Source organism: Poecilia reticulata, chromosome 14 (assembly GCF_904066995.2).
Source record: "Poecilia reticulata chromosome 14, P_reticulata-male-v2, whole genome shotgun sequence".
NCBI lineage: Eukaryota > Metazoa > Chordata > Actinopteri > Cyprinodontiformes > Poeciliidae > Poecilia > Poecilia reticulata.
This window is the reverse complement of record NC_088843.1, coordinates 16830522-16854610: the sequence shown is the minus strand read 5'-3', so window position 1 is coordinate 16854610 and position 24089 is coordinate 16830522. Positions and strand designations below refer to the sequence as shown.

Here is a 24089-nt window from a genome sequence, read left to right as displayed (position 1 = left end):
CTGAGTGCAGCATCTCAACGCTGCACGTCTGCAGCGTTTCCACTGCTTCGCATTCAGCCGGTTCTCCTGACGATCCTCCTGCCCCGATCCGCCCTTACAGCCTTTCAGCGGATCTTGATCTTTATTCGCTGCTTCAACCTTTGTTGAAGCCCAGCAGTACCGCTGCAGTTGCCATGACGATGGTGTATGTGAGCTGAAGGAGATAAAGGTCAAGAGAAAGGAAGGCAGTTTTTTTTTCTTTTTTTTTTTTAAATATTCAAACTGAGTTTATTAGAACTGAGTTTGATGTGCAACATTTTCAACCTTTGTTGAAGCCCAGCAGTACCGCTGCAGTTGCCATGACGATGGTGTATGTGAGCTGAAGGAGATAAAGGTCAAGAGAAAGGAAGGCAGTTTTTTTTTTTTTTTTTTCTAGAACAGTTGATGTGCAAAAAAAACAGACAGAGAAAATCTCAGACAGCGATGAAAAAAAAAAAACGAGGTATTTCCACCAAACATCTCATATCTCACCTTGTAAGAGTATTTATCCCTTTTAGATTTTGTTCCATTTTGTCACATTGCATACAGCAACCTCTGTGTATTTTTAGAACATATTTGGCAAAACTATACAAAGTTGCACATAATTGTAAAGTGAAAGGTTTTCTAATTGTCTTCCATTCAAAGATCTGAAAAGTGTGGTGTGGATTTGCATTCAGCACCGATTTAGTGGATACTCTGTTAGCGGCACATTTACTGCAATTTGTTGCACCGAAGTCAAATGAGTTTTTGTATCCTGGTGAAATAAAGGTTAAATAAAAAAGTGTGAAAATAGAAAAATTACATTAATTACAATAAAACCAGAAAGGACAACGGGTGAAGACTGATGTCAGGTTGATTTCTTTCAACGTTTCAATATTTTTTTCATTATTTCCACACTATAAGGGTAATGGTTAGGAGACAATAAGAAAAGTGCATGAGGAGAGGTTTAAAAATAAATTTGTGAACATTTTTGCTACACAGTAATTAGAGTTGAGATGTATAATAATGTAAACATCTGAAAATGAAGTTGTTTAAATTCTCATTCTGTATGATAAAAACATACTTTTTATATTTAGCTCACATTCTGACACTGTACATTACTGTAGTGTCTGTTGTAAATCCATGAATCCATGCAGGAACATCAGGCTGCAGAGAGTCAGAGGCTTTTTGCTTCAGTGTTTTTATGGCTCATGTTTGGTAAGTTACTGAATGCAGGGCTGGAAAGTGAGACTGAGTTAACAGTGAGGAGTTAAGGTGTCTGTTAGATGTGAAAAGTATAATTTTTATTTATTTTGTAGATCAAACTGTTGCACTGACGTAGAGAGTTGTTCAAGAAGAACAAAACTTGTTTTTAAGATTTTATTTTTGTTAGTCAAACTGCTGTATTGAGGTTAAAACTTCTGAGTCCTATTTTATGAGCTGTTTTCTACTTTGGTTTTAGAAAGAGGTAGAACCAGTTCAATTACCAGTCAATTTATATCAATGCATTTTGACCAATAATCAAATGTCTTTTGACCAATAAAATATATCAGAATCTGGTAGCCTGTCTGTGCTACCAGAGTATTTAGCTTGCTAGTTGTGAGGCAGATGATAAAGTGAGTGTTCATCCTGGAATGACGGTGATTATGTTTTGCATAACTTTAGTCTGATTATTGGATTGTAAATAGTACTGTGTTAGAATACTTGTTACTGAAACAAGGGTCAGATTAGAGTAACGCATTACTGACGTGTTGATGGCACAATAGTTTATGACATTTCTGCTCAAGCTATTTACTGATCTGTCAGGTTTCTGATATGCGTCCCCCCCAATGACAGACTCGTTCCTACGCCCTTGGAAGCGCATAATAAGTTTACAACAGATTGCCGTGCCTGAGCTCTTTGCAGTTGTGCCATCTCATCCTATTATCTGATGATGGATCTCTGTGAGATGGTGTATTGTTTTATAACCTAACCCTGCTTTAAACCACATCTTTCTCCCTGACCTGCTGTCCGCTGCGTTCGTTTGTGTTTACAACGCAGGTCACACTGTCCACATTTTACTCGTAAGACATAAATGCACCAGCTTCCTAAAATGCCTTGAGGTTTCTGACTGTAACATGACAAAGTGTGGAAAAATAAAAAATAAAAAAAAAGCTCAAAGGCTACGAAATAGCTTCGCAGTGAACTGTAACTGAGAAACACCAGTGAGCATCTGAGCCGCGACGCCGAAAGAAGGGAAACATCCGAGGAATGCGGCTCTTCCAGACGGCTCACGCAAACACCTGCTGCTGCTGCTGCTGTTGCTACCTTCATTCAAGGTGCTCAGCGCCCAGCGGCAGGCCACTCCCTTCCCCTCACATGCCTCCCACTCCACCGGCTCAGACTAAAGATTGGGTGGGGGGGGGACTATTGACGACGCGTTTAAACTGCTCCCATTGACCTATGTTTGTGACGTCAGCCAGGTTTACGTCTCCTGTAACACTTAAAGCCCTCTTTCACGAAACGATTGGTGCGCGCGCGAGCCGGAGCATTAGCGTGCGTACCTACGGGCGCGCGCAGCAGCAGCAGCAGCGGCACGTCGCAGTTAAAAACAGAAAGGAGGCCGGGCGGCTCGCGCTCATAAAGTCTGCCTTTATGAGCGGCAGAGCTGGAGAAGAAATGACTCAAATCGCAGCTCGCGCGTTGCCCGTGCCACAAATGGCACATTCAGAGCAAATGAATGGTCGCTGATCATTCGGAGATATGAATAGTACTTTTTGTGACTGCGACCCAAACTGTTGATTTACTGTCGGGGTGGTGGTGGCGGCGAAATAAATCCAAATGAAGGCATGAGACAACAAACACAGCCAACCCAGACCGACACGCAGACAGGCCCTCCAGAAGCTGGTGAGAGGGCAGGTTTCATTTCCACCCCCCCCCCAACAGAGACCTGTTGGGATCTGCAGCTTCTATTACGTCTATTTCTGTTCAGAGAAACTAGGCTAAGAGGAAGAGGAGAATCCAGTTCAAGAGAGAGAGACCCTGAAAGGACGTAGTGAATAGCAGTCAGCAGCTACATCAGGGCTGGGTTTGTTTCCTTCAAAGCTTTTTTTTTTTTTTTTTTTGTTTCCATTGTTTGGTATATATGTCTGATTGTTCCCCCTTTCCCCTGGTTTCACAAGCCAATGGATGGAAGTCATTCATTCTGGCCAGAGAGTGCCGAACAGCGGTGAACCGCTACTGCTGATGTGGGCCAAATCCTCTCCTGCTAGAAAACGGGGTGCTCCCTTTTTCGTGAGTCGCCCCCGTCAGTATAAATAGAGTCTGGCAGGCAGGGAGAGAGGCAGGGAAGTCGGCAGGGGAAACATAATGAGTGAGGAGAAAGCACTGCCTTTCTGATTGTAATCCCGGACATTTTTTTTTTTTGGTGGGGAAGCGATTCGAGCGCCTGAGAAGGAGCAAGCAGAGGCAGGAGGCAGGCCCGAGCTTCAGACTGAAGTGGAGGAGAAAGCCGACCACAAATATGCCCGACCGCGGCCGGCGGGCTCCTGACCGACTGCTCTCCTCCCTTTGCCATGTGGCTACACAGTGGGCGGAGGGAGCAGTTTTTCCATTCCGCTTCCTTCGCCTGCCACACAGAAAGGAAACGTGCTGCAGATGTCTGGGAAACGCAGCTGTCCGCATGGGAGGGCTTCAGAGTTCATGCAAGAGGATGGATTCCCCCTCTGTCTGGTGGGGACGAGTCTCGGGACATGCTGGGAAGGGAGCGTGTCCCGAGACTGGAAAACAAAGCTGCTGCATTATTTAGATGAAAGGTGCCCAGCTGATCGCCAGTTGCTGAGCAACCGTATCAGCAGCCAAGGTGTATATAGTTTTGCATCAGAATGTTCTTCTCCTTTTCATGAGGTGTTGGAGAAAGTGCCAGAAAAACTAAGAGTTTACTCCTCTGTCACCTCTTGCTGCACACTGCTGCTCAACTGGCTTAAAGAAGCACACGTTTCCCCTTAAGGAGGCAGTATTATGTGTTTTCCAGATGCATGGTTCTATTTTATAGCACGATCAAGTGACTATGTTAACTTCAGCTGTTGTAAAAAGGAAATTTGACTTTGCAGTTTCACGCCTTGAGACTGGGCCTCTGTTGCTTTAAGAACTCTGTCTCTTTCTGAATATCCGCCTTCAGGGAGTCATCACAACGTCGCTCCTCTATTAACAGTGTTTTTACCAACGTTGCACTGAGATGAAGCTCCTACAATGAGCTCAGAATGATGCGCAGTTTCACCAAGTCTTTGCTAATTCCTGCTGGCTAGTCTGAAGGAGCGGAGTGGGGTGAGTTAATGGTTCCTCAGATGCTTGAAGGTGGGCCCAAGGCTAGGTCCAACCAGGCGTTTTGCACAGCTGAATGGTTGCCACGGGAGACGTAAAGGATTTCTCAAACACGCATCAGAGAATCAAGTCCAGGTATGTTTTTGTTGAGGGAATATCATTATAACATGTCGATTTTTAAAAAATACAGCCCCCTTTTAATTACACGGGAAAAAAATTCAACTGCTTAGACATATCTCTAGTTGCCTAGTGTGAACTCCAAATATAACACTGTTACATTTCAACTCGAAACAGCAGGACAAAAGCAAAGTGTGCAAATACTTTGATAAAGTCAAACCAGACTGATATCAGTCCACGCCTAGTGCGTTTTGCATCCAAGTGCCTGTTTTGATGACTAAAGGTGCATCTAGCAGGCTCGTTGCCTGAGGGTGGACGTTGCTGCACATTCTGGTTGTTCTCGATTTCTACATGTTTACATGTCTTCAAGAAGAGGAGGAAATAAAGTATACATGAAACAAATGCCATGGAAGCCAGAGGAACAAGACCAGACACGCATCAACGCATTAACACACAATGATCAATATTTTTCTAGCTCCAGGCCGTTTCAGCTGTCATAAGTCCTGAACGTGTTGATTCTTGGGGTATAAAACACACTGCTCCGTGTTCCTCCAGCTAAATCTCATCATAAATTGATTTGTTATTAGCAGTGCACATTTCGAGTCATTTTTCATTCCGCAAATTCATTGATGAAATCTAGGCCTACAGGAAAAAGAAAAAAACTCCACTTTAAATCATAATCTATTTACCTGAAAACCTCTTCAAAAGATGAGCGGATATTTCAGCAACCGAACCATTGTCCTGACCTTTTGTAAGAACTCATTAAGCTAAATCGATTTGCAGGCCTCTAGCTTTACCAGCCTTACCGCTTCAATTAATAGCCCTTTTCTTTCGTCCAGCTAATTTTCCATCACTAATCAAAAGCTTGCATTAGTCCCTGCCAATCCGTGCTGAATATTTGATAGCACTGTTGTGGATTCGCTGCAAAGCAGACCAAACCTATAGCTCATCAATAATACATCCAGGGTGTTATAGCCCGGCTTGTTCGGATGAGATAATGCATTAGATGTTTTGGATAGAGATGCGGTGAAGCGAAGCAAAGGTGTTTCAGATGTGATGGGACTGTCTGATTGCGGCGGCATAACCATGAGCTTCGCTCGTTCGCACCGGTGTCTCCCAGGAATAAATACTGAGCGGCACCTGAACCCGACCTGGACCTGTAGGAGAGTTATTTAGGGAGGATTCCTGAGACCTGGACACATTAACCAGAGATAATCATTGGATAGAGAGAAAGAAGCACCAAATGGCGGGCGGATCGACACATCAGAGAAGCGGCAAGGCGGTCAAGCTTGCATCAGCGCCCAGAAAATGGGATTTAAATTCAGTTTAGAGGCAAATAAACTGAACTGCAAACCTCCACAGGCATATTTATTAGCTTATATTGGAAGAATACTTGAGTATAGGCCAGTTTGAGGGAGAAGCAATGCTAGCATTTGCAAAACAAACCCTAAAACCTGAATAAGATGATAATCTGACCCATATAGCCATCTGTTATTCCTAAATTTCATTAATAAGTCCTTTAAAACACAATAAGCAAAACTATTTCCGCATGTTTTTGAACCTGTATCAGGACAAGCTCAGCTATAAATATGTCCGCGCACATGCTAGCATCAAGCACGCAGCCGGTGTCAGCACGTGTGTGTGTTCGTCAGTAATCCCACTGCTTTTTACATAACAGCGCGGAGGATTAAAGTCATTATGTAGTGTTTCTCTCTCTGCAATAAAGCAGATAAACCCGGTTATTTAAATAATAGCCGGCTAAATACATTCATCCTTTCAGAGTCGCTGCTAGCGTTAGCTCTTGTGTGCTGCGTCTGGCTGGAGTGTTTTTCCCACAGTTTTAGACGGCTGCGTAAGATAGCAGCTTTCCACACGAAATACTTTGTGTGTATCTTATAACACACCAGACTCAACTATTTAACTGGCCTCCACTTGATTTAACCACAACTTGAGCCCGTCTTTTTGGGGATCTTCTACGGGAGCCCGCAAAGCACAAAAGGCTCAAAATGGACTATGTTTAGTATTTTCAGCTCAATTGAGCTTTAGAGTGGCACAAAGTGTCTTTTTTTTCCCTCCTCGGGATAATTGCCGTGCTTTGGCCACGCAAATGAAGAATAACGAGGCTAAAAAGGTCCAGCTGCTTCTAAACCAGTAGTAATATGATGTTTTGTACTCATTTATCCACATAAAAACTTGAAATAATGTTTTATTAATTTATTTTTGAAGTATGAAGAGAAAGATGGTGAAGGGAATATTTTGTTTGGTATTTATTCTTGAAGTGACTCAGAGCTTATTGTAGTTTAACAGATCATGTCTCTGAATGGCTCATGTATATTAAACACTGACGATGATTTTGAAGTCTCACCTGATTAGTTGTTTCTTAGATTTACGTGATTATTGACAGGGATGCTCTCCTTTCCATCGCTGACATTTCCGTCTTGCCTAAACGCAAACATAGGGTGTGTAAACGAAGTAAATTCCTCCTGGCGTGGGAAAACACCTTAAGGTAACTTTTTTTTTTCCCCTTTCTTTTTGTGTCTCTCAAACGTTTCCTCCACATACCGCACCATCTTCCCTCAAGAATAACTCAGATAGCTTCTGCAACCCTCAGGTAATCCACGATTAGCAAGCAGATGTCCGTCAGTGGGATTAACTAAACGCATGAAACGTTGGGAGGGGATTTCTGCTCTTCTGTTGTTGCTGTCAAATAAACCTCCATTATATAGTTATCTATTAGGTGCAACAACGACCACAATTAAAATGTGATGACACATGTGCTTCCTTCGGTGTTTTGGATGTATGCGCATAGCAACCTGCCTTTTTTTTTTTTTTTTTGCTTTGCTGCGACAACTCAAATGTCTCGGGGACTGAAATCGACAGCACTTTCTCATAAAAGACAGAAAAAAAAAAAAACAGAGCCGGCGCTTTAAGTGCATCTGCGAGAGTGCGAGCCCACCTTTGACCCCGGCCCATTAACAGGAAGATCTGAGACTCTGACAGAGGTCAGCGGCCTCATTCAGATCCGCTTCTTCCAAACCGAGACGTGCGCTAAGCGAGGCAATGAAAACCCCGCCGACGGCATGACAGACATCGGCGCATCGAGTCAAAACAATAGCTGATGATGAAATATGTGGCGAGGCCCAAAAACAAACAGGAGATTATTCATGCTTTGACTGATGGATATATATGAGGATTTACGGCTCCTCCCCACCCCCCCTCCCCGCTGAGCTCCAGCTTTGGCTCTAATTGAGGAAAAGATTAAATTTTGCTTCCAGAACGGAAGGCTTTCTCAAATATAGGAGCCGCTGTGAATACACACTTCAAAAATATTATTCCAGCAGCGGTCGGAACCTTCAGGAGCCGAGGGCTAATATTACTCCGAGCTGTGTGGGTCTGCCTTCACAGCCGCTGGGCGCGACTCGAACTGCAAGGAAGGGTCGACATCAGAGCCCAAATCCTCGACGGGGGAAAAAAAAAACCCTGAGGATTTTCCAGAAAAATTCAATTTCAGCTCATCTCGGGACGGGGCGGAGCCTGACCTGATGCTCTGTTGATCGATATTCGCTATGTGGGTTCCCATGGATACAGGCACGGATTGCGCAGTCTGCCATTTCCATTCCTTCATCGCACATATCAGCAGTCTGAGCAGAACCCCGGGGCTCGGGGGAAGCACCGAGTCTGACCTTCACCACACAGAGAAGTTCTCTTGTTGTGCTGAAATAGATGTGAATGTCAAGGGGTGCTGGAGGAAAGAAAAACAAAGTCTGTGTAGAGGAAAAAAAAATATATATATATATATATATATATACATACACTCTACTGTGGTTTATTCCAATGTCTTACGTCAACAATCCAAAACATATCTTTTATATTATCAGTGCGGTGCTGATTAACAATGGAATCCAGGGAGAGAACGTTTTCTTATCTTTTAGGAAGGGATGAGGTAGGTGCTTGTTTAGGAAAGCCCGTCGAAGTCAACAAACTGTCCAACAAATCTGCCATGCTTCCTTCCTTCAATCTTCCTGTCTGCACGAAGAGACCAATTTTGACATTTTCTCCAGGAAAGCTCTCTAATCTTTGCAGACAATGACCCACTCCAGCCCTCCCAGGAAGGGAGGGATGGAGCGTCAACTTGGGACATGAGCGTTGGGACAATCCCTCAGCCTCCGCTCGTCATGTCACTCCAACGTTATTTAAAGAGATTTAAAGAAGAAGAAGAAAAAAAACTCAGGGATTGATCTTTGTATACTCTGTGATCATCTGGGACGCTGTAATCCTAAAGCAAACTCTTTAAAGTAAAGGAAACACATCCTCCCTCTCTTTATATCAACACACTCACACACACTCCTGTCATGACAAAGGAGAGGTCAGTGATTATCAGACTAACTCTTACCTCACATGTCAGAGATCAGTGGGGGACTTGAGGAAGCACTGACAAGTGGACTCTTCAGAAAAAGGAAGTACAAACTACATCAAATCTAAATATTTAAACTAAAAGATAATGAACAGTTCGTCCACACGGCATAAAACGAGTTACTGCCTAACGCTGGATTTCTGTTGAACAATCACTGTTCTGTAATCAACACTCACAAGTACAACTTTTTCATAGCTCTCTTACTGCAGTCATTAAGCCAATCAGCCAAACTGGACAATTTCCCCTTTATCAGTTGTCAGGGAAATACCTTAAAATGAACATGCTCATTAAATCCATTTAAATATTCCAGCTTATTTATTCAAGCCATTTGCCTTATTATGCTTCCTTGAACAGGTTAGGGTTGGTCTATGATACTAAATACTAAACATGTTAGTACTTTTTTTTTTTTTTTTTTTCACAATTATGTAACTGTATATCTTTGAAAAGCAGCAGTGGAGCCTCCTGCACATACAGCAAGAATTTAGTCAACAACAAAACACTTTGACAGCACAGTGTCCATCGAAGGTGTCTTAACAGTCAGTTTTTTGAAATAGCTCATTTTCCAGACACCAGAAAACTTTTTGCCAAAAACTGACCGAGTGTTGTTTTCTTTTTATTTTAGTACTTGGGCTGTTTTTAGAAGCAGTAGAGATCCAAATGAAAGTACAAAAACATTCAACTTGTGGAATTTTGCATAATGGGTTCGCTTTAAGTTCAGCCTAACTAAGACAAAGTTTGAGAATGCACTCCTTGAGAGATAATTGGGGATAATCTCGCGCTGCGGTCATTTTTTGGGTGGAGAAAAGGTTAAAGTACGCAGCCTGTGTCCGTCTTCTGGCGCCACGACGTTCCGTAAAGCCGCCAGTCTGATGCCGAAGAGACATTTCTACAAAACCGAAAGACTAAAAGCAGCATATCATCCTATACTATTAAATAAATGGATGCAGTGGTGTGAACAGAGGAAGCGGCGTCGCGCTCACGTACGGTTGTTTGTGATCTTGCATTAATATCCCTTTAAAAAAGCAGCCAAGGAACCAAATCGGCATGTGCAAAGCCCTGCGGTTACCAACAACACTGAGGTTGCTCAGATGAATCCATGCTGTTGGTATGTGGTGTGTTAGCACACGCTAATATAGCTCTGTCAACATCTCCAGTGGGACTTTTTGGATTACCAAAGAGGAACAGTGGCATCTTTTTTGTGTGTGTGTGTATGTGTGCTGGAAAGGACTTTTTGCCTCATTTGCCCCTCAGTCAGTCTGCTGTGTGTTCCGCAAATGATCCTCTCAACACGATGTAACGTGCAGAGAGCCCCTCAGAACTGCGACGACCATAAAGGAGGAAACAGCAGCCGTAATGACAGCAGCAGCGGCGGCGGTCTTGAAGTGACCGTCGGCGAAGCCAGGAAGCGCTGCTTTTATGGCAGCCGTGGGTCACGGGGTGAAAAGCTGCTGCGATGGAAAGCGCCTCTGCTTGATGGCAAAATCTGGAGCAGCCACATGAAAGGGTCTCCACTGGCCCAGGAAGAAGTTCTGCCTAATTCCACCGGTTACTATTACAGACGTCTGCTAAATCGGAGCCTAAGGAACACACAGACTGTTTTCTCACAGTGGCGGCACGCTAGGTTACGAACATAAAGAGATCAGTGGGATATCTGTGGGAAACCAGTCTGGAAAAGGTCCAACTGGTAGGAAGTCATGTCAGTTTTAAAGAGTCTCACTTTAACAAATGTGGCCTTTTATTGTTTTTGCTGTTGGTAAAAAAAAAAAAAGTGAAATAATAAGCACTTAAGTACAGCAAAAAATAAAAATAGCTGAAGAGAATTTGTTTAGTTTTTTTTCTTTCTTTTTTTCCAAACTGCAAATGGGAAAAAAAAGGGCAAGGCAACCTTATAAAGTAAATTACTAGAACCCCCCCTCCATCTTTTTAATGTCTCAGCTGTTGTTTGCGGGGGCGGAGGGCCTTTAATGTGAACGCTATAAAACAAGAGAGGGTGAAATTGGGGAAAAGAGTGACGGGTGAAACCCCCAAAGCAGCTCCAGCAGGGCCCAACCTCTCAACACTTCTCCAAAAACCCTCTGTTACATTCAGAGCTTCGTGTTACTGAGAGGATCCGACATGTTACGTTTCTAACGGCACATACAAAAAAACAAAAAAAGAAATAATGGGGGTGTCGCATAGTAACATCATTATCTACTTTTGGATCGCAGTCGATCTGATTTATTCACAAATTTCCCCGACGAACACCTACTTCTCTTCTTCTGTGGTCTCAGTGGAACTGAAAGTAGAGGACGTGTCTCGCTCTGGGATCTCTGCTACAACCAGCGTAGTCTGCGACCAGACAGTAGCCAGGAAAAGCACAAGAATCTTTCTACATTTTTGTCACATTACACCTACAAACTGCCAGGTATTTTTTGCTTGCTATCTTATGTGATAGACCAAGATTTTTTTTTAACAAATTAAAACCTTAAAATGTGGACGTGAAGCTGTTAGATTTAAACGCTTCAAAACAAAACTAAACTCTGGTCTAAATCCAGCTGGGCGACCGAGTTGTGTGATCAGTCGAGAACAAAACTGAATATTTTGTTTGGTATGTGGTGTGGGTTAATGCTGCAACACAGACTAGCGGTCGGCGTTTATCGTATTCTTAATCCTATTGTGAAAAAGAAGAAATTTAAGAGGAAAAAAAAGTGTTATTGGTGTTAAATTAAGAAAAATATAATTTTAGTTACTTATTTTTCCATGCCTTACTCCACCAACGCATCAATAATTACCAGTAAATTCCAAAATATGACAAATTGCCATTACTGTGTGCAGCTTAGTGATATAAATCACACTTTTTTTTAAAGAAGTGGCATCCAGAACAAACCTATTTCAAACAAGAATGTTTTTCAGCAACAATATTTTCAGTCACAGCCATACATCCATCCATCCATCCATCCATTTTCTTGCACCCTTTTTCCCTCAGTGGGGTCGGGAGGGGTGCTGGTGCCCATCTCCAGCCAACGTTTCGGGCGAGAGGCGGGGTACACCCTGGACAGGTTGCCAGTCTGTCGCAGGGCAACACAGAGACACACAGGACACACAACCATGCACACACACACTCACACCTAGGGGCAATTTGGAGAGGCCAATTAACCTGACAGTCATGTTTTTGGACTGTGGGAGGAAACCGGAGTACCCGGAGAAAACCCACGCAACGCACAGGGAGAACATGCAAACTCCATGCAGAAAGACCCCAGGCTGGGAATCGAACCCAGAACCTTCTTGTTGCAAGGCAACAGCTCTACCAACTGCGCCACTGTGCAGCCCACAGCCATACAGTTACCTAAAAAAATAAGTAATTAACATACATTTTTCAATCACGATACTCACTGTTATCACTATATTACCACAAAATATCGCAATAAAATTCCTAGACCATATCGCCGACGTAAACACCGACTATTAGGAGGCACAAACTAAACTGGACGAAGGTAATGGGAATTAATCTGACTAGCCGGTCAGACAGGATAGATAACTGATTTTTTTGGGGGGTTTTTTGTACACTACAAAAGAGCTTGTCTTAAGAGGATTACAACTGCGGGCTCATCTGTGTCTAAAGGTAAGACGCCACAGGTTCGCATGCAATGACCCCTCAGGCGTCCCGTAGAGTGTGACTGTGCGTTTTCGAACTATTCCTAACGTGAAAACAATTCATCTTAACATGCCAGCACAAGTGTTAATCTGCTACTCCCCCAATATTTCTTGCCAGCACAGATTAGGCAGCAGTCGGTACCCCGCGAAATGCCTCTCGGGTCGGCAGGCGGGCGAGGCGGCGGCGAGATTTAACGCCCATCGGGGCTTATTTACTTAAGCAGCAAATAACTTTAAGTGCAGCATGTCTGCCTCTCGCGTCCTCATATTCTCCGAAGTAAAAAAAAAAAGCAGCTAATCCCCGCTTTATGATAAGCTGTCGAGGAGCCCGGACTGTCTGCTAGAGGGACCAACTCCAGGATTTAAGGTTTCAAAGCCACCTCAAATTAAATTAAACACACATAAACCTCAGAGCTCTTAGACAACAGGAATATAAGTGGCTGTGGGGCGAGGCGGCTTCTGTTGGGTGACCCATCCGGGCCACCGTAGCTCATCCCTCACGCTCGGTGCCGCTCAGCCGGCGCTCCGACCGCGTCTTCTCCTCAACGTGTTTTGAAAACGGGGCAAGAAAGGAAGCGATTGACCTCGGACGTCCCCCGTTTCTGCCTCATCTGCATAGCAGACGGCTGTGAGACGCCTCCCCTCTGCACGGGCTTGTTTGACCCGACCCGCTCAGTCCGACCCGAGCCTGAAGTCCGACTCAGAGCTTGTGGCTTTCATTCCCGGCCTCCTTCACTGTTCCTGAAACCCCACAGTGGTCTCTTTTGCAGCTGTCCACACTTGGATTTGGCCCATTACAGTAAGTGTGTCTGAGCAAAACCAGATCTCTGCGTAAATGCCAAACTCCACAACAGCAACCAGTGGAAAGTGAGGAAATCTGAAGCCTTCGCAGCCTGTTGATGACCGAAGCTCACCGCGCTACATTACAGCAAGCAGGCAGATATTTAAGAAAGAAAAAGAAAAAAGAAAAGTAAGTCATGTTAGAAGTAGGCGGCTCAAACGATGCTCTGCAGGAATCTGTAATTTGTCAGAATTTATGATCAAATGCGATGCAGATTTTGTTTTTCTCCGCACTAGCGCCACGCTGAGATCTCCCGGCCTCGGTAAGCGGCAGTTTAACTCTCAAATAATTACAATGTTTTGAAGCTGCTGCTCCCCTCTCTCATAAAGTGTGTCCCAAAGTCTTGACACAAAGCATATTGGCAGTAAATCCATCCAGAACCAGTTCAAAACAACCTCTGGTTTAAAAAAAGACAGGGGGAAAAAAAAAAGGGGCATTGTGACTTTGCTCTTTTGTGGTTCCTAAACCACTATCATGGCTGAGTGACGTATTTGAATCACTGGGTATCTGCAGTGTGTGTGTTGCATTACCTCTGTCATGAGGGATTAAAGGCACAATCCTGTTGTGTGTTTTTGTTTCCTAAAAAAAAAAATGTGCGCTGACAATAAAAAACACAGCTGGATTCCCACTACTGGATCTGATACAGTAATTATTTAAACGGCCGCTAACTAAAACGGTTCCCAATTCTGCTTTGTTTGCATTTGAGTCGGTGACATCACAAGAGGCAATTATGCCAAATTTGACCAGAAATTTCACGCAACATTCTCCCTCACGTCCCAAACATTTTGCCTCAAAGCACAGTTACACATTTGAGGAAGGGATTAGAATGAAAACACGCAAATAAAGAGGAAAACTGGTTGCCTTGTGCCTTTTTGGCGACCTTTGATGATGTCACCAAAGGCTTCCTTTGGAAAGGGTAGATTTCATCTTGATTAAGTAACAATTTACAACAGAAATAACAACAACAACAAAAAAACTGAAATGCCGTGTTGCTGTACAGCTGACACTGAGTTTAACCGAGTTCACAGAAAAGACCGGGCGGCAGCTTTAAAGATCTAAGTCATGGTGTCGCTGCCCAACACTGGTAGGTGCAATTTTCCCATCATTGTTGTGGCTCAGAATGGCCGTGCTCTCCAGAATGGTCACCGAGTGTCTCTGTGACAATGCTTCAGTGATCCCCACACACTACACTAAAGGCTGCTGGTACAAAGACCTTTTGACGCTGATGTTGTAATGATGGGGATGCGGGGGGGGGGAGTGGGAGGGAGCATCACTCTGGTTCAGTTCTGCCAGCATTCAGCGTCCGCTTGCCACTGCAGCAGCAGCCGGCCGGCCCCTCCCCTCACACGTCCCATCATGCATTCAGCCACTCTTGAAATGCACTGGAGAGTTTTCGTTTTTGAGTGTGTGTGTGTGTGTGTGCACTCATCCCTGTTTAATTGACATTAAGATCTATGAGACGGGTAGGTGCTCTGGGTACCTGCATCCGGAGAGCGGGACAAGTAGTAGGAGGCAGATTGGGGAAAAAAAAAAAAAGAAATCGAAGCCACACACGTGCGCACGTTTGGAGCGGGCTAATTACTGCTGCAGCACGGCTCACTCTGCAGGAAAAACGCTCGAGGAGGAGGGGGAAATGCTGCAGACGATGTTTTGTGTGCATTAGCTGCTGTTGGATACACACGTGGCTGCCGGTAGTCGCTCTGTGTGTTTGCTGGCCGGATGCGCATGCTGCCCATACATAATGCAAAAAAAACGGCCCAGCAGCGTTCAGGTGGCGGCGTTTGGGGAGGAGACCCCCACGGCCGGCCCACACCACTGCTCTCCGCACAAGGCCAAGTTGCTGCATCCATCATCTCCCCCACCTCCCTTTGACCCCACCTCTAGCGGGGGGGTGGAAACCGGCTACCCTTGAAGTGTGATTGGCCGCCCTGCCTGGTCACCCCCAACTGAGCTGTCAGTTTGTTCATATCATATGAGCATTTTATGACATAAATGCTCCTTTTGTTGTCTTAGAACCGCCATTAATACTTTTTATTTATGGAAAAAAAACTCTTCACAAAGAAGAAAAGGAGGTAAGTAAACAGTTCTGCCCAACACTGGTAGAGGTTTTTAATGGTTTGATAACGTTGATTTGATGTTGATGAAAAAGTGCATGCAGTTAAGCTATGCTAAGCCAAACAGGCTAATTGGGTGACTGGAAAAATTAGCAAGTGGCCTGAGTCACTGTATCAAACAAATCCACTGCTGCACAGTAGCTAATAGATCCATGTGTTTTGTTTGGGTAATTAAATAGTTTTATTATTCCACTGCTGTTGATTGTAATGTAAGGCTAGTCCAGTATCGACTCGGTTCGTTTGGGGATCAAAATTGCAACATTTATTACAGTTTTAGCTGCTGCTGTTCGCCTTCACAATACACTGAGTCAAACAATCCAAAATCTCTTCGCCCCCTCGTTGGCCTGTGGTGGCGCCGCACCAAGAACTGCTGAAGAATACGACACACACAAAAAAAAAACCCTCTGAAGGTGACATGAGCGCAACGTCCTTCATCTTCACAAAATCTGAACAAAAACGGAGCAGGGTCAGAGGTCTGATTTAGATGAAATTGCATTTTTAGTGCGCCACCCTTGTGCCGTTTGTGCCACTGCCTGGCCCTCCTGAGAAAAATAAATCTAGACACGCCCCTGTCCCTCTTCCCACTCGCCCCCCATCGCGTCCTCGTCCCCTCTGACGTCCGGGGGGGGATTTTCCCTCCACCGCAGAAGCGGGTTCATGATGAAAACGACGGCTGCCTTTGGGGGCTTAATGAGGGCTTTCCTCTGATCAAAGCGTGAGGAGGTGAAAGGAAATAGGAGGACAAATTTGCTCCCTTAGAGTGGCCACTGACTCATCCTCCTCGACTGAGGAGGGTTTTGTTTTTCTTTTCTGTGACTGAGCAGTGCCCAGAGATGCTAAGATTAGACAGCAGGCTACTGCATGCGCACGCATTCCCGGCGTTCTTGATAAAATGACCGTTCAGACGCCTGAGGCTTCACTCAGGTGCAGTTCGGTCGATGGATCGGACCTGAAGCCTTCGGGATGATGAGCTCATGGCGTGCAGCTGTCCAAAGTGTGCAGATTTTCTAGAGTGTCTGATTGACGTTTCCTGGTTCCGCCAGAGTCGACAGTGAAGAAACCCTCCAATTACAGCACGAGTGTCAAACTTGACTATTTGTGGCCTCTGGAAGGATTTTTCTTTTTTTCTTTTTTTTTTTTTGTTGAGCCCCCCCCCCCCCCCCCATCCGACCACAATTCAAGAATAAATTAGGACAAAACTAAACCAAAACCTTCAATATAACAGTTGTATTTAAATGTTATCAATCAAATCAAAGCCATTTGTATCTGTACACTTGCAAATGACGTCAATGTGAAAATATGTTTGATATTTTTATTTTAAAGACTGAATGCAGAGAGAGCTACTTAATATTATTTTTAACCGTTTGTTAAAGGGGCTTTTTCCTATACATTTTGCCACACCTTTGTGGACATTCTGGATTTTAATAAGTCCCAAAATGAAAATGAGTTCAATGCCCCTGACACAACAAACATGTTGAGGTATTTGGTCAGGGGAGAAAAACATCACGATTTTTCACCCAGATGCAAAGTCCCGGAAAAGTAACACTGACTAAACAGTCCCCTCTGTGGTGGTGGCAGTATGATGCTGTGGGAATGTTTTGTTGTTTTTTTATTGGGGGGGGGAGAAGGATTACACGCTACACTGGATTTGGAACATACAGCCAGAGTTACGACGAAATGAGGTTACACCAAAGCATATTCACGTGTCACAGTAGCCCAGTCAAAGTTCAGACCTCGATTCCATTGAAACTCTGTGGCAAGACAAGAAAATTAGCCCTTCACAGGCCAATCTGACTGGCCTTGAACTGTTTCGTGAAGAAAAACGGACCAAAAATCGAATTTCTAAACGTCCGCGTCGTATCTCTCACGTCAAATCTTGACAAACACATCAACGTTTATGGCTGTAAGTAATGACAAGATGTCAAAAAGGTCTAATGTGGTAAATTAATTCCATGGATAGACAATTCCGGTTAATAAGTCAGTTAATAGGGCTGCTTGCACTTTAACCAGGGGAGCATGCCTTTGCACAGAACAGCCATGCACTAATGCTGCAGCAGTATTTTTAACCCATTCAGCGCCACGCTTCACCCATCACAAGCATTCATATTCAACCCAACAACATCAGCGGATTGCTGTCCATGCAGTGAGTGGGAAATCTGATGCAAACTATAACAACAAGGGCAAACAATTCGAAATGCGTCTGTCGTGAGAAGTTTATTCTGAAGTCTACGAAAAGTAAGAAAATCCACTAAACTTGAGGAGGACATCATCATTCATCATTCAGGTCTCCAAAGAAACAAACGGGGAATCGTGATTTACTGTCATGTTGCCGGCGGATGAAAGCGATCTGACATATGAGCCCACACACACACACACACACACACCACACACACACACACACACGCACACACAGTGGCTCCTAAAGGTGTGAAAGCATGCAGTCGGGATTGTGGGCGGTCGGAGAGCTGATCGCCTTAATTGATCGATTTCCAATCATCTGACATCCCGTTTGTCACAAAAACAAATCTTTACTCTCGGACGTTTTGTTGAGCGATAAGGAGGGCGCGTAACTGTTTGATTCAATCAGCCACTCTGCAGCTACAAGACAGGCACCAAAACAGGGGATGGCCCATTGTTCCGCCCGTCTCTGCTGAGGTGAAGCTGGTTGCGCATGGAGAGCCGCTCACTGACCAATTAGAGCGCAATCACTATAGCGAATAAACTAAAAAAAAGAAGAAAAAAACAAATCCACTGCCTTCACATAAGGGAAACCTGATGCAAACTCAACATCATATACTAAGTGTCTAATTTTTAAAAAAAAAAGAAGAAGAAGCAATAAATCAGATCTCTTACCAGCCACTGTGGATCTGTCTATGTAATTGAGGACGTTCCCAACGCTGAGGATTCCCGCAGCGACAGCCGGTGTGCGGCACCGGAGCAGCGCGGCGCGGAATTTCTGGCCCGGTTTGCAGGAGTGAAGGTCCGGGCTGGGCATCAGTCCGGGGCTCATGCTGCCCGACAGCGTGCGCACCTCCTCCGAACTGTTACAGCCCTCGATCTCGCGTCCGTTGCTCTCCACGCACATGATTTTCTGGCACGGAAGATCCACCGGAGAGACGCAAAGAGTGTGTGTGTGTGTGTGAGAGAGAGAGAGAGAGAGAGAAAGAGAGAGAGAAGGTGTGAGGGAAAAAAAAATAAAAATAAAAAATAATAAAAAATAGTTAAGCAGGGCAGCGCAAACGCCGAGCGGTGGTCACTGGGTTCGGCTGAGATCAGGTGTTGTCTTCATGGGAGAAGCGCAGGATCGTGTCCGGATCATATTTTTCTGGTTGTGGACGGTGGCGGACGGCTGAGCGCTCCTTAGTTTCTCTCTCCGTCTCTCTCTCTCTCGGGTGAAGCGCTGTAGTGGAGGGGTGTGACCTGGCTCTGATAGCTCCTCCCCCGTTCTGGCTGCGGATGGTGTTGCACCTGATTCCCGGGGATGCTGCTGGGACATCGGCATGACAGTGGTGTGGTTTTTCTCGGCAGTATTAAACAACCCGAAAGTCATTTCATTTTTCTCATCTGCTAGAAATGGGTAATTCAGGGTTCCTTTTATTAGCAGGCTGCTGAGTAATTGGGGTAGCTGCAGATGTCACGGAGCTGCGACTCAGTAAATGAGAGTTTCATAAAATCAGGAACTTATTTATAGTGAAATAAATAAGTTTCTGGCCTCTTCATGCATTTTTTTTATCAGACAAAGAAACCTGAGTTTGCAAAATTCAGTTTTCAAATTATGATTTCATTTTAGAAATGACTGATTAGGCCATTCCAAAACCTTTTTTGGGCCCTCTCCTACCTTTATTGATTAGTAGTATAGTAGTCTACCTCTGTTCGTAAAAAAATAATAAATCATGACAGTTGAAAGTGTATCTCTTAGCGGTGGTGTTTTGTCTAATTTGATCTGCCCCTTTAAGAGATGGGATAAGGTTTTTGGGAGCTACAGTTTGATGAAAAACACCCCTGAAAAGCTCACAGTTGGTAGGACCAAAAGTCTCGGTGGAGTGGACAAGCAGGTAAAGAAATTACTGGACTGGGTGTTCCTATTTTATAGGACAGACGTCCACGTGTACATTTTACCTTACAAAGAATATATCTTAATAAGGCTCCATCATGTTGTTATCTAATCCCACATTTATGCTCAAGCTAAAATCAAACCTTCAACATCCCTTTTTTTTTATTATTATTACTTTTTCTCTTTTTTTTTTTTATGTCTGCTACATCCACGGGTGGAATCGGCCTACGAGTCCAGAGTTAAAACCAGGGTATCACAATGTTTCCAATTTGATAGTGGAATCAGGACTGCTTATCAACTTCAATATCCTGGTTGCCTGTGGGATTTCCTGCACTGCTCGCATTGCGAAGCTGTTTGCAGAAAAGATAAGAGCATCTGCAGAGAGTGATCAGATCAACAAATGCAGCGGGGTCAGTGAGTCAACAAAGGAGCCGGACAAATACTGTTGCCGAATTTAATTTGTCTTTGGTTCTCGAAAGGGTTGTGCATTAGAGAAAATGGTAAAAAAAAAAATATATATATAAAAAATTTTAAAAAAGCAAAAATGTTAAGTAATTCTTACAAATTTTTGACATTTTTTGACTAAAATTGATTAATTTGCTTATTAAAAAACACCCAAAACAAATACAGCACAAGAAGAAGCGAGGAAATTTGTGCTTGGCATACTTTTTTTTTTTTTTTTGGCAAGAAATCTCATACAAAATTGAAAAGCCTGTTTCTCTCCCCTAGTAAGAAATATGATTGATTTTTGGTGGAGGAAGTGTGATGATATGGAGCTCTACAGGGCTTGGGTCAGGAAGCACGCTGGCCATCAGATGTTTAAATGGGTTTACTGAAGAACTGTCATTTACAACGGTGCATACGCAGCGAAGCGGTTTCTGAAAATGCGGAAATAATAAATAAATCGAGTTCCAACTTACTGCTGCAATAATATAAGTATAAAACTGAACACGAGTGAGTAAACAGACCTAAAACATCAGCATTAAGTCCCTTCGTAAAGTGCTGTTTAAATTTGAAGGATGCCGAATAGCACCTGGAATCAGTCTGGCTCTAACTGCCCAAATCTCAAGACTAACAGCTAAATATAAAGATGGTTTCAACACTACATCCCAACCATTAAGAGTAAAACAGACACTGGAAAAACTATAGAAATACACCAGTAGCTAAGCAGCGCTGTCAGAGGTGACAACTAGCATCCTCCTATTCATGTAACACAGCTAACATCACTACTCACATCATCAACGACTGCCGCGCCGCCTCGAAACAGCGAACGGAAATCAGATCAACCGACAAACGTCAAGAAGAAGAAAAGAAGCGGCACAAACCTCCTTCAAAATAAAAGGAAGCACTTCAAAATAAAAGCACAGGACATGCGACGTAGAACTACTTGAAGAATTCCTAACACCCGCGAGCATTTTCGAGATCAGACTGGGCATGCTGTTTGCGCCAGAATGATGCACAGCCACGCTAGCCGACTTGCGTCAAATGATGGGTACGTACTCGCACAGCTGTGCGGCACGAGGTGGCGGGATGTTGGCTCTTCCGTGTATCAAAAGAGGTCACCGTTTGCTAAATGAATAAATTGTTGACAGCCAGTTTCAGACCTCAATTATCCAGCTCCAAATAAATAAATAAATAAATAAAGCGACATAAAACACGAGTCAACAGCAGAAGTAGCTGGTTAGAATTGGCGGAGAGGATTTGACAAGATTTTCATTGACACAACCCACGTATACTCTGCTGCTCAAACAACAAATACAATTGTCTTATAAATGTGGTGCCGTTTAAAGAGAAATAAAAAGGCTTTCCGAGGGTGTAAGATCTACTGCCAATAAGCGTTGTTAAGGGAAACGCACATCATCGCGTGTCTCTTGGAGCCTGTTGTGCTGCCGAGGCAGGTTAATGGACGCCATGCCTTGGGGAGTTTTATCAGATGCAGCGGCCATCGACCACGAGATGCTTTGGATTGGAAATAATGACGACATAATTTTTCACGCACGTCTGAAGCTGGTGACGCTGCTATTTTCAACAAATTAATAAAGTTACTTTTCTCTGCTAAGCTTAGTTACATTTTCATTATTCTGTTTTGTTTTGACCTAAATTTAAGACACAAAGTCTCATTTAAAAAAAAAAAATCAAATGGAAGCATGTAACCTTTGCACAATATCCAGCATATTATAAGTTTATAATTTCTAGATCCAGAATCTTTTTCCTTAGAATGGATGTCAAACTTTAAATACATTAAAACTTAAAAAATAAAAAAAACGGAAACTCTTAATGACACATTTTAAAATCTAACACGGTGGCATAAATCTTTTCCCAAAGAAAGATTTATACTGTTGTTTGCATCAGGGTTAAAAAGCTTGGATAACTTCACCACCAGCTAACCCTGGATAAAACTTAAAATCCCGATCCGACATAGAAACTTTCTGAACCACAAGTCTCACGACAGTTCTTAACTTCAATACATTTACATTTAATCACAACGCAACAGCTATAAACATGAATTTTCATCATCACACACAGCGAATAAGAACACCGGCTGACTCAATCTTCGGTTAAATTGGTTACTAAGATTTTTTTTTCTAAGTTAAACTCTCAAACTGCCGTACATAATTAAAATGACAATATTTATATTGGTTAATTTATTATGTGATTGTGCAAGTGGGCTGAGCCTTCCAGTAGAACGACAAGTGGACAATGGATGGATTGTAATTCTCGTCTTACAGAACAATGTCTTTGGGTTCCTGCATTGCGTTAGGGCCAAGGATTTCTTGAAGTATTCCCAGCACCAAATAGATGCCCAAAAAAAGCAAACTCAGAAACCGCGACTCATGACGCTGAACTGGAAGACAGAACGAACACAAAACGTCGTAGCTTCATAGCCGTCTTGTTCGATTGTGTTTTGGTGTGTTAGGCCGTGTGACAGCCATCCCAGGGACGTTTCTTGCCATTCGCCAAAAATTGCCCTCAAAAAATGAGCCTTGCTCAATTAGCTAACCCAGTCAAAAGCACACGGAAACATGATAAAGAGAAAGATGCAAGGAAAAGGAGAGAGAGGCGAAACGCTGGCATCAGAAAGCTGGACGGCTGGGTGCCTCTGCCTGGCTGCAGGAGCTTGGCATTCAGAGGATATGAGGGTTGGGTTTGGAACGCATTAGCATGCGCCTAGTGAGTCTGCTGCATTGTTTGATTTAGATTACACTGGGAAACCTCTTTCTACAGAATCTGTACAATTCCTCCGTTTCACCAATCATGCGCTTACGTCCCAAAGACATTGTGAACGCTCTTTCCTTTGGATCTGTGAATTGTACCACAAAAAGTGCATCCTGAACCCGACTGGGGCAATCCAGACAACAATCCTGCAGACGTAACCAAGAAAACGAGAGAACGCAGAGAGAGAGAGTAGGCAGGGTTGCAGTGGCTGGTGGCTTATAGGAGGGAGCCGTGGTCGTGTCTCCCTCTGTGAAGCCCCCCCTGCTATCCCCACCGACCCCCAACACAACACTTTCTTTGGCTTGTGTTTGATATGCTGCTCATGTCGGTGGGATCCTGTTTGCTTTTCCATGGTGCAGAATGGCTTCGGTGGGCCCAGGCCTATCTCTCCCTCTGTATTCTTCTCTGTGGCTCAGAGGCACCGAGTCGCAGCGCCGGCCTTCCTTCCTGTCTCTGCGCAGGACCCGGGCCTGCTGTGCAGGATGGGAGATAACCTGCTAATCGCTGGCCGGGTGCAGCGCCTGAAAAGCGTGATAAAAGTCCGCCTTCTTCTGCCAGTAAAGTTTAAATGTCCCATTGCCACGTGTGTCTGTCAGCTGCGTGTCTATCAGCTGTTCCTCCGGTCTGCACCACTTCCAGCCCACAGAAACCTCCAGACCTTTTTTTTTGTCTTTTTTTTAGGGAACAGCTAATGGTTAAACGAAGCAGATATACAGACTTTGCTGTTGTTTAACACATGAAAAACACTAGAAGGGTACTTAGTTCTTCATAAATTATTTTCTGATTTATATTTTTAATCATAAGTCTGGAAAGAAAAAACACAAGTGGACTGAGAGGAAATAACATCATCAAAATATCGAAATATGTGGCCCTCCTATTGTTTCTATCAGCCGTGTGTATGAGCATTAGCATTTTTCCTTCCTGTACCAAGAAGCAGCATTCTCTTGGAACACTGTGCACATTTGATTTACACAAGGAGAGATCCGAGGACTCCGTCTCCACCCTTGATGAAGGGAAAATCGCCATCAGTTGGGCTTTTTACTACCCCATCGCTTTAGGTCTGTGGTATACTCACTGGAAAAACACAAAATCATGGCGAGTAATTTGGTCTAGTCTCTAGTGCAAACATCTTGGTGTCATGATTTGTTTGTAAGTTGATGGTGGATCCAAATGCAGAACAACGAAGATGTAGAGGTGATGTTTAATGAAAAAATAAGGGACCAAAACAGCTTACAAAATCCACTGGAGCCCAGGGCAGAAAACAAATAATAAATCCAAGGAAATGTAGACAAGGAGGAGCAACAGAGCCGAACAGGCAGCAACTAGAGGAACCAGCAAGGAGTGACTGAAGGAGAGGGGCTTAAGTACTGCGGAAATAAAGAACCGTGGCTAATGGCAAAC

General features: G+C 43.9%; 1 protein-coding gene across 10 annotated transcripts in view; it reads right to left on the bottom strand.

Moving 5' to 3' along the window:
* The window catches only part of spns2 (SPNS lysolipid transporter 2, sphingosine-1-phosphate), a 78905-nt gene extending 57430 nt beyond the window's left edge, over window positions 1-21475 (bottom strand). For 2 of the 10 annotated variants that reach the window (XM_081615140.1, XM_081615143.1), the window contains exons 1-2: window positions 20707-21468; window positions 18272-18902 (exon numbers count right to left, since the gene is read on the bottom strand). In XM_081615140.1, coding sequence (XP_081471266.1) covers window positions 18272-18503 — 232 coding nt within the window. In that variant the 5' untranslated portion in view covers window positions 18504-18902; window positions 20707-21468. Of the gene's footprint in view, window positions 1-6781; window positions 6859-7955; window positions 8070-18271; window positions 18906-20706 lie in introns of those variants that run through there. The other 8 variants (XM_081615144.1, XM_081615141.1, XM_081615139.1 and 5 more) reach the window with 7 other exon arrangements.
* Window positions 21476-24089: the final 2614 nt, after the last annotated feature.